This window comes from Heloderma suspectum, chromosome 4 (genome assembly GCF_057233095.1).
Source record: "Heloderma suspectum isolate Gila_16-S chromosome 4, 16-S_ref, whole genome shotgun sequence".
In the NCBI taxonomy this organism is placed as follows: Eukaryota; Metazoa; Chordata; class Lepidosauria; order Squamata; family Helodermatidae; genus Heloderma; species Heloderma suspectum.
This window is the reverse complement of record NC_139461.1, coordinates 51,968,814-51,984,228: the sequence shown is the minus strand read 5'-3', so window position 1 is coordinate 51,984,228 and position 15,415 is coordinate 51,968,814. Positions and strand designations below refer to the sequence as shown.

Below are 15,415 nucleotides of genomic sequence, written 5' to 3'. Positions count from 1 at the left end.
TGTCTCCAGTCGTTTGGGACCAATTGAAACCCACTTGTTATTTTCACTGAAACTTCCCTGACTGCTTTTGAAACTGACCCCACCACTGGATTTCTTATTTCCCTCCTCCACAGTCCCAGGAGGCCCAGGTGCTGAAGCAACTGGCAGAAAAGAGAGAACATGAACGAGAAGTCCTTCAGAAGGCTATGGAGGAGAACAACAACTTCAGCAAAATGGCAGAGGAAAAACTGATACTGAAAATGGAACAGATCAAAGAAAACCGTGAAGCTAACCTAGCTGCTCTTATTGAACGCCTTCAGGAGAAGGTAACCAGGCTGAGATTGGGGCAAAGATCTAGCTTGGATTTGGGTGGGCCTCCCAAATACAAAAGACAAAGTGAGAACCAGCCAAAGATACCTGAGTGCGCGAGGGGAAAACATCCACTATCTTGCTTTCCCAGAACATGGGGCAGAGTCCAATGGGGTGATTCTGCTCCCACTGATTCTCTTCTGCCCCACTGACTGTGTTGCACGAGTGACCCCCACCACTTACGCAGTGGCACTTTAGCACGTCTGGGGCAAACCAGAATGAGCAGAAACATTTCTGGAAGGAGGCAGGTCAGCGGAGGTTGCATGAAGGTGCTCCGCTGAGCTGCCTCCTTTCCATTCATTTCAGGGCTTCCCCTGGGAAATGCTAAATCTTCCTTGCGAAAGTGGTGGGTCCAGCTTGCACAACACAGTCAGCGGGACCAACTGTTTGTGGAACAGAATTGGTACGACGGAAAAGAATTGGTGGGGGCATGAGCACCCTGTTGGATACTGCCCATGGAAGGGAAGAGACCAAAGGCAGCGGACATGCTCCCAGCCTCATGGCATGCTCCCATCAGCCCTCATCTTGGCAGTTTCTGAAAGACCAAACATGTCATAACCTCCTTTCAGGGAAACAGAGGAAAATGACAAGCATGTGAAGATTTTGCATGGCATGGGAGCAGGATCATGCCTGCCCACCCCACGCTGTGTCTGTCTTGCCTTTGGCCCCCCTGGATGTCCACAAGTTGGACATTATGAGCATAGACCCTAGCCCTGTCAGGCATTTACCTGCACGTGTGAGGGCTAAGATTCATGGGGACACACTAGTACACCACTGCGCATGCTGGCCTAGTCCCCTCCACCACCCCCAACCTTTGGCATAAAAGTCTGAAGGGGGCTTCTGTATACATTCAGGTGGAAGTTCTTAGAAACCTCCTGGGCTCAGCAACCCCCAATGAGCAGTGTTGCTGAGTGTAGGAAACGTTGCATGTTTACCTACTTGGCAGGCTTCTAGGTGTACTCGCCCAATGGGTAAATGCATGAAGGCCAGGCTGGAACGGACAGGGATAAGGCTAGCATGTGTACCCCCACACCCCATCCCCACTTTTAGTCCTCACTCATTCAGGCAGATGCCTGAACAGGGCTACTATGCAAATATTCAGTTCAGCATGCTTAGGTCCAAACAATGCAGACGTTCCAGAGCTGGCCCAAGACATTTTGCTGCCTGAGGCAGAGCAGCAAATGGACTTCACTGCCTACCCAAGTCAAGGTGCATTGTATCCAAAGCCAGCCACGTTATTTTGGTACATGGGGCAGAAAATGCCATAAGCACCCCTCCCCAGCCCTGGCAGTAGAAATACAATAAAAACAAAGTAAATAGCTAATAATTTGCTGCCCTTCCATGACACCCAAAATCTGCTGCCTCAGGCAACTGTCTCACTCTGCCTCATGGTAGGGCCGGCCCCGAGTCATTCATCTATATAAAATCTGGGAATGATTTGCATGTGTAGGACATGTGAAAGTCCAGTGAACCTGGGGGAAGGACAGCAGCACATAGGGTCCTGCTCCCTAACAAATGTCAGCTTTTTACACTTCAAGCCTCGTCCAAACTGTCCCAGAGAATTTTACTGTTCTTTGTCCTCTCCCAAGGGACCAGGCTCCTCCTGAACTGCAGGCATGGGTTGATCCTGGGCAGTGCCAGTTGCTGAGGCAGCTGGGTCCTCCCCTGAGGAGGAATCCTCTAGCTGGGGCATGGCTCCCAAACACTTGATGGCATATGATGGGGCTTTTCAAATGTTAGGGGGTTTTTAATTGGGTCCTGGTGGTTTTATTGTTAATTATCTTTAACTGTTTCAAACTGTTTTACATTTTTGTACATTAAAGGTTTTATGTTATGTTTTATCATGTTGTGAACTTCCCAGGGAGCTTTGGCTATTGGGCAGTGTATGAATGAATGTATGTATGAATGAATGAATGAATGAATGAATGAAACATAACCTATCTTGATTTTCCTCCCCAGGAGAGGCATGCTGCAGAGGTCCGCAGAAACAAGGAGCTTCAGGTGGAACTGTCTGGCTGAGCCCAGCGGCGGAGAGGGTGGAATAACTCCACATCCAACTCCCCTGCCAATATTATTACAGATCATGAGATATTAGTATGGGAAATGTATGACATGGTTTAAAAAAAAAAGAATCAAGAACTCAATAAAAACAAAACAAAAGAATTAAAACAATGCAGTCTTTGCAGAATGATTTGCTTGATGTTTAAAAAATAAAACTTGGATCTTATTTTGTAAATACTTACATTTTTGTTAAAAAAATACAAGTATTGCATTATGCAAGTTATTTCATAATCTTTACATGTCCTGTAACAGGCTTTTGATGTTGTCTATTTCCATTCAGTTGAATTTGTTAGAACTTTGCCATGAAGTTCCGTGCAGCAAAATCCATGCCGAGCTATATTCAAGCAAGTCAGTAGAAGGTCTATGGTGCTAGAATCCAGTCATTGCCCAGTTACCTAGAAAGGTTTGCAATCAACGTACTTCCGTAAGATAATAAACAAATTATGGGCATTGTGACTTAACAGAGCAGTCCTGAAAATATCCCCTTTGAACATTAAGCAATCATAATTTATTGACAGCCTCGGTGCTCTACTATAGGGGTGGGCAGAAGGTAGATCTCCAGATGTTTTGGACTTCAAATCCCAGAAAGCCCTGCCAGCATGGCCAGTGGTTAGAAATGCTGGGAGCTGAAGTCCAGAACATCTGGAGATCTACCTTCTGTCCACCCCTGCTCTACTATACTACTAAAAAAAAAATGATTGCATTCAACATCTGATACATGTTTATACAGAAGTAAACCCCACTGAGTTCAGCAGGACTTACTCCCAGGTAAGCATCTAAAGGCTGCAGTCCTGAGCACACTTACAAGAGAGTAAGCCCTATTGAATTCAGTGGGACTTATCTCTGAGTAAACATGCATAGCATTGCACTGTAAATTGGTATCCACAGTCACCATATTTTTCTGCATTCAGAAGAAAAATTGCTTCTATTTTCATCAAAGACAAATGTCGTTGATGAGGAGGCAAATGGAAGCAATTTTGAACTTTCTTTAAAAATAAATAAATGAGATATTTAATGCAGCTGAGAATGAACAGTCCTTTCTGGCCCCAAACAAATGTTGTTTTTAAAGGCTGGATTCCAAAATGAATCTAATCTAAATGAATCTTTGCCAGTTTAAATTCACTGCTGGACAAATTCATTAATGGAGTCAAGGAGCCTTTAGGTATGCTGTGACCATTATTTTAGGGGTTTGCAGTCCTGTCTGCAGTTGCTGAAGATGCCTGGGGCATCTTTGTGGGCAGGATTCCAGCCTTAAGCACCTCTGTTTCATTCCAGTACAAAATGCTCTGTATGATATTTTTCATCCAGAATCAATGAGCTGGTTTTAATCCTGCTGACTTCTTCACTCCAGTCTTAGTCTGTCCTGCCTAGTTTTAAAATGATCCCTGAAATGATGAGGGGACGAAGCAGTAAGAGTGACTAGCCAGGGTGCTTGTGCCAAGGACAGTATCACCAAACCAACACATATCCTCTCCCCTCAATAGCTGCCAGTTTGAAGTTGTCCCGAACCCTCCTGGAAATTGCTGCCTGCATATTCTACTCTTCATTAGTGCTATTTTTCCTGTATGTCATTGTGAGCAAGCTGTGATTAATAAAGAATTGGGGTTCTGTGAACTGAAAAATGACTGGTCTCTTGTCTCGCTCTCTCCATTTTCCCAACATGAAGGGTATTGATGTCTGTGTAAACTAGGAGCGTGAAAGTGGGGGGGGGGGATTGTTTCATTTCTCCATTTGTTTTAGGGTTTCCTTTTATTTTTATTTGAATTGCATTCATTAAATAATTAAGAGGGATAGTTTGGATTCCTGGATCTGAGGTCGGAATCAGCGCTCTGACCTCGGACCCAGGAGTCTGAGCTCCCTGCCCCCTCCCCCACACAGCCAGCACAGAAAGAACTGCGCCGGCTGCCTCCACGAGTTCGCAAAAGTGACCACAGAGGGGACATAAAGGGGGCAGTTCTGTGGGAGGGGAAGGGACTGGGGAGGCAGGGATATGAGCTATCCCCAGCCCTCACCATCCTCCTTCCCTCCCCCTCCGCAGGGCTCTAGCTAAATGGGCAAAAATGCCTGTCTAGCAAAAATGCAGAGCACAAGAAGCACGAAGGTGATGATCACCTCTGCGCTCCTCCAGCTCTGCATAGGATGCCCATTAGTCTCTGAGTTCAGAGGCTGACAGGCACCTTAATTTGTTTTTCCATTTGTTTCAATGGAAGGCCCAACCAGTTTTGTTCTGCCTCTAACTTTGATGTTGGTTTTGACCTTTAAAACCCTATATGGTTCCAGCCCAGCCTATCTTAAGGAGCGCCTCCAGCAGCACCAGACAGGCCGCGTAACAAGATCAGCCTCGGATGGCCTTCTCTCTGTCCCATCAGCCAGGACAGCTAGACTGGTGGGGACGAGGGAGAGGGCCTTTTCTGTGGTAGCCCCCACTCTGTGGAACTCCCTCCCTAGGGAACTCCGTCATTCCCCCTCTTTAATGAGCTTCCGTCATGCATTAAAAACTCTGTTGTTCAGGCAGGCATTTGGGGTGGGTTAGGGTATTTTAGAAAATGTTTTTATTGTAGAATTTTATTGTTTTAAACTGTTTTTATTGTATGTTGTACATCGCCCAGAGTGGCTGGGTGACCAGCCAGATGGGCGATTAATACATTTAATAATAAATAAATAAGATAAATAAATTTTCCATTCAAATGACATGAAATGTGCAGGCATTCTACTAGATCCCCTGCCCACTCGCCATCAGACATGCCAAATTTCAGACAGATTGGACAAAGGGACCCCATTTTATAGGCACCTCATTAGGGTGCATATCTTAGAAACTTCCCATTGCCCTGGGACTGGCTGCATTCCTCCTGCTTCTAACTTCTGTGTTATTAGCAGTGATGTAGTGGATCCAGGACTTGCAGGGATGCAGCACCAGCATCTACGGATTAGCAGGGATTATTGTGTCATCTTCCAGCCCCCTCAGACTTTCCTGTTCCTCTGAGCTTAGCTGCAATCCTCAGAACAGCTTGATGCCAGAGAGCAGGGAATGGATCTTCCAAGCCCAAACATGTTGCTGTGAGTTATCCCTGTTGTAATGAAATATTTTAGAGTGGCTTGGCCTTGAATGGGCAATAAAGACCCATTAGCTTGACAAAAGACCTGTTCCTGGTGAAGATGAAAACTGCTATAAGTGGTTAGTTGATATGGATCAACACTGCTGCCTGTATTTTTGGACTCTCCTTGGGGGCGTGGCTATGGGGACTGTCACGATGACTGTGTGTACTTCAAAATTTACCGCTACACCACTGGATATTTATCCTATTGGCGTGACATTGCAGAGGGGGTGCGTATGCGCATGTGTGTGTATTAAATGGTCTTTATTTTATAGGCAATTTCAAAGATGTACAGACATAGCCTAACTGCTATCTAAACTATATAGAGCTTTCTGCTGTACATTTCACTGACTTGAGTGCCTTCTTTCTCTTCCCTCCCTCCTTCCTGTGCATTTTTGTTGACTGTACCTAGAGTTTTAGCCTATTTCTTAATTTTTTAAAAAAACGGCCTCCAAAGCAAAGCAGTTAAAAATTAATGATCTAGTGGACAAATGAATGAATGAATTCTCATTTTGTTTTCATTTGGTCAGATTCCTGTTAGTTCTTACTATAAGAGTGAATAAACAAACTCATTCGTTTTGTTTTTCATTCATTTTTCAAATGAATGTACACACCCCTAGTAGAAACGAAGCTGTTCATAATAACAGAACTGATGGAAGCTGTTGGATCAGGCCCATGCTGGCACAAGAGTGATGCTCCAGTTTATCCTTTTCTATCTTTTCAACCAGTCTGTTGTTTGTAGCATTTTAGATCACAGCCAGTGTAAAGCTTCTAGACCAAAGAGAGGAGAGAGAGGGAGTTAACCTCTGTGGCCCCAAACTACCTGTTGTTGTTCAGTCGTTCAGTCGTGTCCGACTTTTCGTGACCCCATGGACCAGAGCACGCCAGGCCTTCCTGTCCTGTGCTCTCTCCCGGAGCATGCTCAACTCCATATTCATTGCATCAGTGATGCTATCCAGCCATCTCATCCTCTGCCGTCCCCTTCTCCTTTTGCCTTCAGTCTTTCCCAGCATCAGGGTCTTTTCCAGAGAGTTTTCTCTTCACATTAGGTGGCCAAAATATTTGAGCTTCAGCTTCAGGATCTGTCCTTCCAATGAGCAGTCAGGATTGATTTCCTTTAAGATTGACTGATTTGACCTCCTTGCAGTCCAGGGAACTCGTAAGAGTCTTCTCCAGCACCACAGTTCGAAAGCATCAATTCTTCGGCGCTCAGCCTTCCTTATAGTTCAGCTCTCACAGCCATACGTTACTACTGGGAAAACCATAGCTTTGATTAGATGGACCTTTGTTGGCAAGGTGATGTCTCTGCTTCTTACTATGCTGTCTAGGTTTGCCATAGCTTTCCCCCCAAGGAGCAAGCATCTTTTAATTTCATGATTACAGTCACCATCTGCGGTGATCTTGGAGCCCAAGAAAATAAAATCTGTCACTGCTTCCATTTCTTCCCCTTCCATATGCCAGGAAGTGATGGGGCCAGATGCCATGATCTTCGTTTTTTTAATGTTGAGTTTCAAACCAGCTTTTGCACTCTCCTCTTTCACCCTCAACAAGAGGCTCTTTAGATCCTCTTCGTTTTCTGCCATTAGGGTGATATCATCTGCGTATCTGAGGTTGTTGATAATTCTCCCGGCAATCTTAATTCCGAGCTGTGATTCATCCAACCCAGTGTTTCTCATGATATACTCTGCATATAAGTTAAATAAGCAGGGCGACAATATGCAGCCTTGTTGTACTCCTTTCCCAATTTGGAACCAATCGGTTGTTCCATGTCCGGTTCTTACTGTTGCTTCTTGACCCTCATACAGGTTTCTCAGGAAACAGGTAAGATGGTCTGGTACACCCATCTCTTTAAGAATTTGCCAGAGTTCATTGTGATCCACAGAATCAAAGGCTTCAGCATAGTCAATGAAGCAGAAATAGACATTTTTCTGGAATTCTCTGGCTTTCTCCATGATCCAGCGAAATTTGGCAATTTGATCTCTAGTTCCTCTGCCTCTTTGAAACCCAGCTTGTACTTCCGGTAGTTCTTGGTTCGCATACTGCTGAAGCCTAGCTTGTAGGATTTTGAGCATCACCTTGCTGGCATGTGAAATGAGCGCAATTGTGCGGTAGTCTGAACACTCTTTGGCATTGCCCTTCTTTGGAATTGGACACTGTATATTCATAAGGGATATGATTTAGGTCATACCTGAACGGTTTAGTGGTTTTCCCTATGTTCTTCAATTTAAGCCAAAATTTTGCAATAAGAAGCTCATGATCTGAGCCACAGTCAGCTCCAGGTCTTGTTTTGACTGACTGTATAGAGCTTCTCCATCTTTGGCTTCAAAGGACATAATCAATCTGATTTCGATATTGACCATCTGGTGATGTCCATGTGTAGAGTCGTCTCTTGTGCTGTTGGAAAAGAGTGTTTGCTATGATCAGCGTGTTCTCTTGGCAAAACTCTATTAGCCTTTGTCCTGCTTCGTTTTGTACACCAAGGCCATGCTTGCCTGTTATCCTGGTGATTTCTTGACTTCCTACTTTAGCATTCCAATCCCCTATGATGAAGAGGACATCTTTTTTTGGTGTTAGTTCTAGAAGGTGTTGTAGGTCTTCATAGAACCGATCAACCTCAGCTTCTTCGGCCTCAGTGGTTGGGGCATAGACTTGAATTACTGTGATGTTGAATGGTTTGCCTTGGATTCATACTGACATCATTCTATCGTTTTTGAGATTATACCCCAGTACTGCTTTTCCCACCCTTTTGTTGACTATGAGTGCTACTCCATTTCTTCTAAGGGATTCTTGCCCACAGTAGTAGATATGATGGTCCCCTGAATTAAATTCGCCCATGCTTGTCCATTTTAGTTCGCCGATTCCCAAGATGTCGATGTTCAATCTTGCCATCTCATGTTTGACCACCTCCAGCTTACCTTGATTCATTGATCTTACATTCCAGGTTCCTAAACAATATTGTTCTTTAACAGCATCAGACTTTCTTTTCACCACCAGACACATCCACAGCTGAGTGTCCTTTCGGCTTTGGCCCAGCCGCTTCACTCTTTCTGGCGCTACTTGGAAATACCCTCTGCTCTTCCCCAGTAGTATATTGAACACCTTCTGACCTGAGGGGCTCATCTTCCGGCGTCATATCTTTTAGCCTTGTGATACGTTCCATGGGGTTTTCTTGGCAAGAATACTGGAATGGGTTGCCATTTCCTTCTCCAGTGGACCACATTTTGTCAGAACTCTCTGCCATGACCTGTCCATCTTGGGTGGCCCTGCACGGCATAGCTTGTGGCTTCATTAAGTTACGCAAGCCCCTTCGCCACAAGAAGGCAGTGATCCATGAAGGGGAAACTACCTGTAGTTGGAAGCAAATAGTCAAGCAACATTCAGGGCCACATTCAGGTGGCCCTGAATGTGGAAGCACATTCCTTTTGGCATCAAAAGGTTTATCCACCTGGGTCAATAGGGCTTGGATAAGCATCATGACCATGGAGAAGAATATACACGCAGATCTGTATTGGCAATAAACACAGAAGCATGATTACATGCATAGCTCAGTCTTGCTAGATCAGTGTGTATTAACCAAAGTGAAATGAGGTAATTGTCAACCTCCCTCCCCAAAGTGTTTGAGGTCTGCCCAACCTGCACTATCATATGGGAAGGATACCTGGGATGAGGAGAAAGAAAAAAGGCCTATGTAAGGAATCAGAGCTATTTCACCCTCTCCAGGGCTAGCATCAAGGGTAGGCATGGTCAGGTATCTACTGTCGGGGAAATCGTGGTCCAAAAGACTGGAGGTCACACATGTTCAGATGATTGGGTAACACACTTTATTCATGCATGAGGTTGCTCTCCTGAGAGAAGAACAACACCTCCAAAATGGTGGCACACACATATAAGACATAAGAGGTGGTCCTTGGGCGGGGTGGTTCTGCCTTCAAGGTGGCCTCCATGCAAGGGTTACACAGCCAATAGCAAGGGTGGCAACTTACAACCAATCATATTAAGATAACACAGCAAAGGTTCTGTACATGCTCAGTTATACCTTACTCACGTGGGCATGATGATCTCATCATGACTCTTGGCACATACACAATGGTATCTGTTATCAGTGACCCGAGTATTTCAAGGCACTTCCTTGCATGAACACAATAGAATTGCGAATTTGCTTTGTTCATCTCCAGTTATTGGAGATAGTCTCTTACTGTTCGCCCACAGGGGCTTGTATGCTTGTGTGAAGTATTTTTATCCTGCCCCTCAGCCACAAAAGTTTCCAGAGTGGCTTACATATAATCAGTAAAACAAGATAGTCCCCGCCCACAGGCTGACAATCTAATCGCATCTAATGTTTTGCTAACATGATCTGGAGAAATCAGCAAGGTGAAGCTTTCCAGGGCATGGAGATAAGCATTACCACTTGCTGAAAACTATAGATCATCAAGCTGCTTTTAAGGGTGCAGGAACCAGTAGAGAAATTGGCAACTCCTGATTTTCTAGGCCTTCTAGTCTTTTACTGCTTCCCCACACTACTGAGGGCCCACAACCTGGAAGGTCCCACTGAAAAGATCCCCCCTGGCATTGTCCCTCTTCTTCATCATTGCAACATGCTTGCTCACCTGCCTTTCACTCTGGCCTAGACAACTGTGGTGGGGAGAAGGAGAAGGCGATGCCACAGCCTACTTGCTTGCTGGCTCTCTGCCTGTCAAGCAAGCAAGTGGTAGCAATGATGAGAAAGAAGATGAGCAGGAGCAGTTGGTGACAATGGTGGTGAGAATATAGACTCACTGAGGGAGGGGGCCCATTGAGGGTATCTTGCCTAAGGGACCTCAAAAACCTGGAGCCAGCACTAACCCTGTCACTTAGATCGAACTATAAGGGCTCTGGTCTCCAGAGCCTTCTCAGCCATCCTCTTCCCACATTGACTACCATCTCCTCATTTATATGACTGCAAAAAGGCCCTGCCTCCACTGCCTGGCAATGAAGCAATCCAGAATTTCTAGACTTTTTCTGCCTCTTCACCCTTTCTCGGTGGTGTAACATGATCAGTGTAACTGAAGTTAAGGAGAACAGAGTCCCTAGGGAGAAACTGTTTCCAAAGGAACAGCTCCCAGACTCTTGCTGCACTTTTGGTTTCAGTTTTGAATAAAGCTTTGGTTGTAGGCCTAGCGGTTGCTGCGTCTTTCTGTTTACAACTTAAAAGGGGGCAGGGGGAAAGAGAGAATACTATTTATTATTCCAGGTCAGTAATGAGGGAAACCCCACCACTGTGGCAATCCCTCCCTCTGCTAACTCAACTGATACGGTTATAGCATTGATCATGCCAAACAGCACCTGTACCTGTCTGAAAAATCTGCTAACTTGTCTGTAGTATTTTTGGCAAACCAGAAGTGACTAGGGTGTAGGGATGGGCGAACCCGCCCAATGTCTGGTCCGGAGGGGCCACCACAGGGAAATCCAGGCTACTTGGGGCTCCACAGATTTCCACAGAGCCCTGGCACATCCACCAGAGTTAGTGGGGCAGCGCTCGATCTTTCACGCAGGGCAGCTCTCCATCTTTCTAAAAGACGCAACAGGCTAATGGCTGCTGCCATTAGCCTATCATGGGAAAATTATAGGCGTACTTGGTGCATTTTACGCCATCTGTGGCTGTAAAGTACTTACTTCTACCTAAATTGTGGCCGTTATGCCACAATTTAGGTAGAAGTAAGTGCTTTACAGCCGCAAATGGCATAAAATATGCCAGTTAGAGCCGTAGTTTTCCCACAATAAGCTAACGGCAGCCACCATTAGCCTATTGTGCCTTTTAGAAAGATGGAGAGCTGCCCTGCATGAAATCTAAGGATGTGCAGGTAAGAAGGGGCAGTCCACTGCAGAATCTGGAGGTTGGATTTCTGGGAAATCGGCCTCATTTGGGTCAGCAGCGGATTTCTCCAACATCCCTATTAGGGTCGCAACTTATGGAAGAAAAGAGGGAAAGCATCACCAAGAAAGAGGACAAAAATTTGTATGTGTAGATGCAAATTTAGAAATCATGACTATAATTAAAAAAGAAATAAAATGCATCTCACCATAGTGGGGAAGACTGTGGCCAGATGACCTGTGTGCCTGCTAAGTCTACGATCCAAGTGCTAACTGTTGACAGGGAACTTCCCTTCTTATGGTCCTTTATTTTTAAACCAGGCATGGACTGGAGAGCCCTTCAAGAAGAGAATGACCTCAAATAGAGGACTGTCCTTTGTAAAGTAGGACACCTGGCCACCCTGGAAGTGATGGGATTCTCCTTGCAAACAAGTATCTCCTCTCCCTGCACAACTATAGTGATTGACCTCCAGACCACACACTTACCCTCCTTCCTGTCCTGCCTCCACAAATATTTTAAACAAACCATTCGTGAGGGTACATTTGCTGGATCACCCTATAGCCAAGTCGCCACTTTGGACATGTCATAGTCTGAGAGTGCGAGCAATTAGGCTTTCTTGCTTTATCCCAACGGCTGGTGTGAAGTAAAGAAATCAGAACGTTCATCAAGATTTATTTATTTATTTATTTATTTGTAGCATTCCTTTTTACATAAAAATATGTAAGGTGGCTCATGACAAACTCAAGGTTACAACTGAAAAAATGAGCAGTGGTTAAATACATTCCTCAGAATATGTCATCAGAAGCTACTTTAAAAAGAGTCTTATAAATGGATCTTTAAAAACCCAGAAAGGCCCAAACAAGCAGTAGCTAACCCATTTCTAACTCTCTTGCCAAGTTATGCCTACTGTCTGGAGACAGGATCCCCTTTGCTTGTTTTCACCTTAACGGGCTTCTCCTATGCCAAAGGTGGACAACCTGTGGCCCTCCTCATCATAATCTCAAAAGCCTCCTCCAAGTGATCAGTGGAGAACAACCTGTTCCTTCCTTGACAGTCCACATGGTGGGGTGGACGGAGAGGAGAAAGAGAACGTGTTGTCAGAAAGAGACAGAGAAAAGGGGTTGCAGAAAGAGAGAGAACATGGTAACAGAAAGCGAAAAAAGAGATGGACTCATCCACTTTTGGCTTTGGCTTTGACAGTCTTTCATGTAGCCCGTGACAGATGAACCCCAGGCTCCTGGGCAGAAAGTAGCAGTAGCTGGCCACAAGGGAATAACATGTCCTTCCCTCCCTCCAACTTGATATCTGTTCCCCAAATGATGAAAAGGTTTCCACTAAGACCTCCCTTCATATGTTGTGCTGGTGGCATGGAGCTACCGCAGCACCATTCCTTCCCATGCTGGGGGTCTCTGCACTGCATGGGACTCCCACCCTTTTGTTCCTCACCATGCCACTGCTGCTCTCACACTTCAAGAATCTAGTCTGGGGTAGAGAAATTATGGTCCTCCAGTTCTAGAGTCCCATCTGACTCCCATCAGTTCTAGCCAGCTTAGTGAGGGATGATGGGACTTGTTGCGCAAAACATCTGGAAAGCCACAACTTGTCCATACCCTGCTCTAGTCTCCCTGTTAGGCCTAGTTCTCTCAACTAACACATGAGCTAGCAACCTGTGCCATGTCAAGGTACAAACTGCTGGTGGGGGCTCACATGATTCCACCATACAAAAAATACCTCCATGCATAGAAAACTAGCATGTCAGTAAGAAGGCTAGCTTAGAAGCCTTCTCCTGATACTCAATTTTCTACGTGCAAGGATTCTTTAATGTGATGGAGCATTCAATCAAATATGCTCTCACCCACAGTCAGAAATGGTACAGTCCAGAAGAGTGCTTGAATTCTGAGGGGAGAGGTATGGGAATATTAATTAAATTAATAAGCACCACTGCCTATTTTAGCCAAATCATGCCCGACCCCTGATCCTTCTAAAAACAGGGGCCATCACAGATGTTGAGCATCCCTTGACCTCCCTGTCATTATGCCTTGCTCAGGAACACCATGAGACATTTTGCTGCCTGAGGCAGAACAGCAAATGGCACCACCTCCACCTCCCCAAGTCAAGGTGCACAGAACCCAAGGCTGACCAAATTATTTTGGCACCTCAGACAGAAAATCCCACGTGTGCCTTTCCCTTGAAGTAAAAATGCATTGATATTGAGCTTTTCTACATGTGGCTGTTAACCTGCTGTATCTACTTTCTGTTTCATCACAGAATTGAGACCAAGCACTACATAAAGAGCCTTTCCTGCTTTTTCTGCTACATAACCTCTAAATGGCACTGTAGTATGGCAGATTAGCACACATACACAAGTGAAAAAAGGGGTTTCTTTTGCTTTCACAATTACATGCCCCATTTTCTCTCCTCTAAAAAAAACCTCACAAAAAGTGCTGGTTAGACACAGAAGCAAAAGTAGAGGGTGAATAGGGAATGATGAGTGCACAATAAATGCCTTGTGTAGAAAAGCCCAATGAATTAAATAAAGGACAATTTGCTGCCCTTTCATGACACCCAGAACTGGCTGCCTGAGGCAGCCACCTCAGTCTGCAACCTTTTTGAAGCTGAGGGTCATGTTCCCTCAGTGTAAAGCAGTCAGGAGCTGCATACTGGTGGTGGATGGGGCTAAATCCAAAAGAAAGTGGAAACGTCTTTCTCTCTCTCCCTTTCTTCCCTTCATCTCTCTCACGTACACCACCCATGCATTCACACAAATGTACACATGCACGCACACACACGGAGGGATGAACAAATCTGTCCATTTCAGTTTCTTGCAGTTTCTTGTTTTTCCAATCTGAAGTTCCGTTTGACACAAACTGTCAACTGATTGTTCTCAGTTTTGATTCAAACTCATTTTTGTGCCCATTTCTCCTCAAACACACATTTTTGTACACAGTTTTGCCTAGTCTACACATTTTTTGCAAGCAATCTTCCTATATAATGCATTTTAATGTTAATTTCACTAATATATACATTTTGCTATGCTTTTTTAAAAATTGCTGTTGTTCAGTCGTTCAGTTGTGTCCGACTCTTCGTGACCCCATGGACCAGAGCACGCCAGGCCTTCCTGTCCTGCGCTCTCTCCCGGAGCATGCTCAACTCCATATTCATTGCATCAGTGATGCTATCTAGCCATCTCATCCTCTGCTGTCCCCTTCTCCTTTTGCCTTCAGTCTTTCCCAGCATCAGGGTCTTTTCCAGAGAGTTTTCTCTTCACATTAGGTGGCCAAAATATTTGAGCTTCAGCTTCAGGATCTGTCCTTCCAATGAGCAGTCAGGGTTGATTTCCTTTAGGATTGACTGATTTGACCTCCTTGCAGTCCAGGGGACTCGTAAGAGTCTTCTCCAGCACCACAGTTTGAAAGCATCAATTCTTCAGCGCTCAGCCTTCCTTATAGTCCAGCTCTCACAGCCATATGTTACTACTGGGAAAACCATAGCTTTGATTAGATGGACCTTTGTTGGCAAGGTGATGTCTCTGCTTCTTACTATGCTGTCTAGGTTTGCCATAGCTTTCTTCCCAAGGAGCAAGTGTCTTTTAATTTCATGGCTACAGTCACCATCTGCGGTGATCTTGGAGCCCAAGAAAATAAAATCTGTCACTGCTTCCATTTCTTCCCCTTCCATATGCCAGGAAGTAATGGGGCCAGATGCCATGATCTTCGTTTTTTAATGTTGAGTTTCAAACCAGCTTTTGAATCTTACATTCCAGGTTCCTAAACAATATTGTTCTTTACAACATCGGACTTTCTTTTCACCACCAGACACATCCACAGCTGAATGTCCTTTCGGCTTTGGCCCAGCCGCTTCACTCTTTCTGGCGCTACTTGGAAATTCCCTCTGCACTTCCCCAGTGGTATATTGGACACCATCCGACCTGAGAGGCTCATCTTCCGGCATCATATCTTTTAGCCTTGTTATACGGGGTTTTTTTGGCAAGAATACTGGAGTGGGTTGCCATTTCCTTCTCCAGTGGACCACATTTTGTCAGAACTCTCCACCATGACCT

General features: G+C 45.0%; 1 protein-coding gene across 1 annotated transcript in view; it reads left to right on the top strand.

Annotated features, from left to right (window-relative positions):
- STMN2 (stathmin 2) overlaps window positions 1–2,467 on the top strand; it is a 40,245-nt gene extending 37,778 nt beyond the window's left edge. Inside the window, exons 4-5 of the mRNA XM_084848033.1 lie at window positions 114–305; window positions 2,308–2,467. Coding sequence (XP_084704159.1) covers window positions 114–305; window positions 2,308–2,367 — 252 coding nt within the window. The 3' untranslated portion in view covers window positions 2,368–2,467. The remainder of the gene's footprint in view (window positions 1–113; window positions 306–2,307) is intronic.
- Window positions 2,468–15,415: the final 12,948 nt, after the last annotated feature.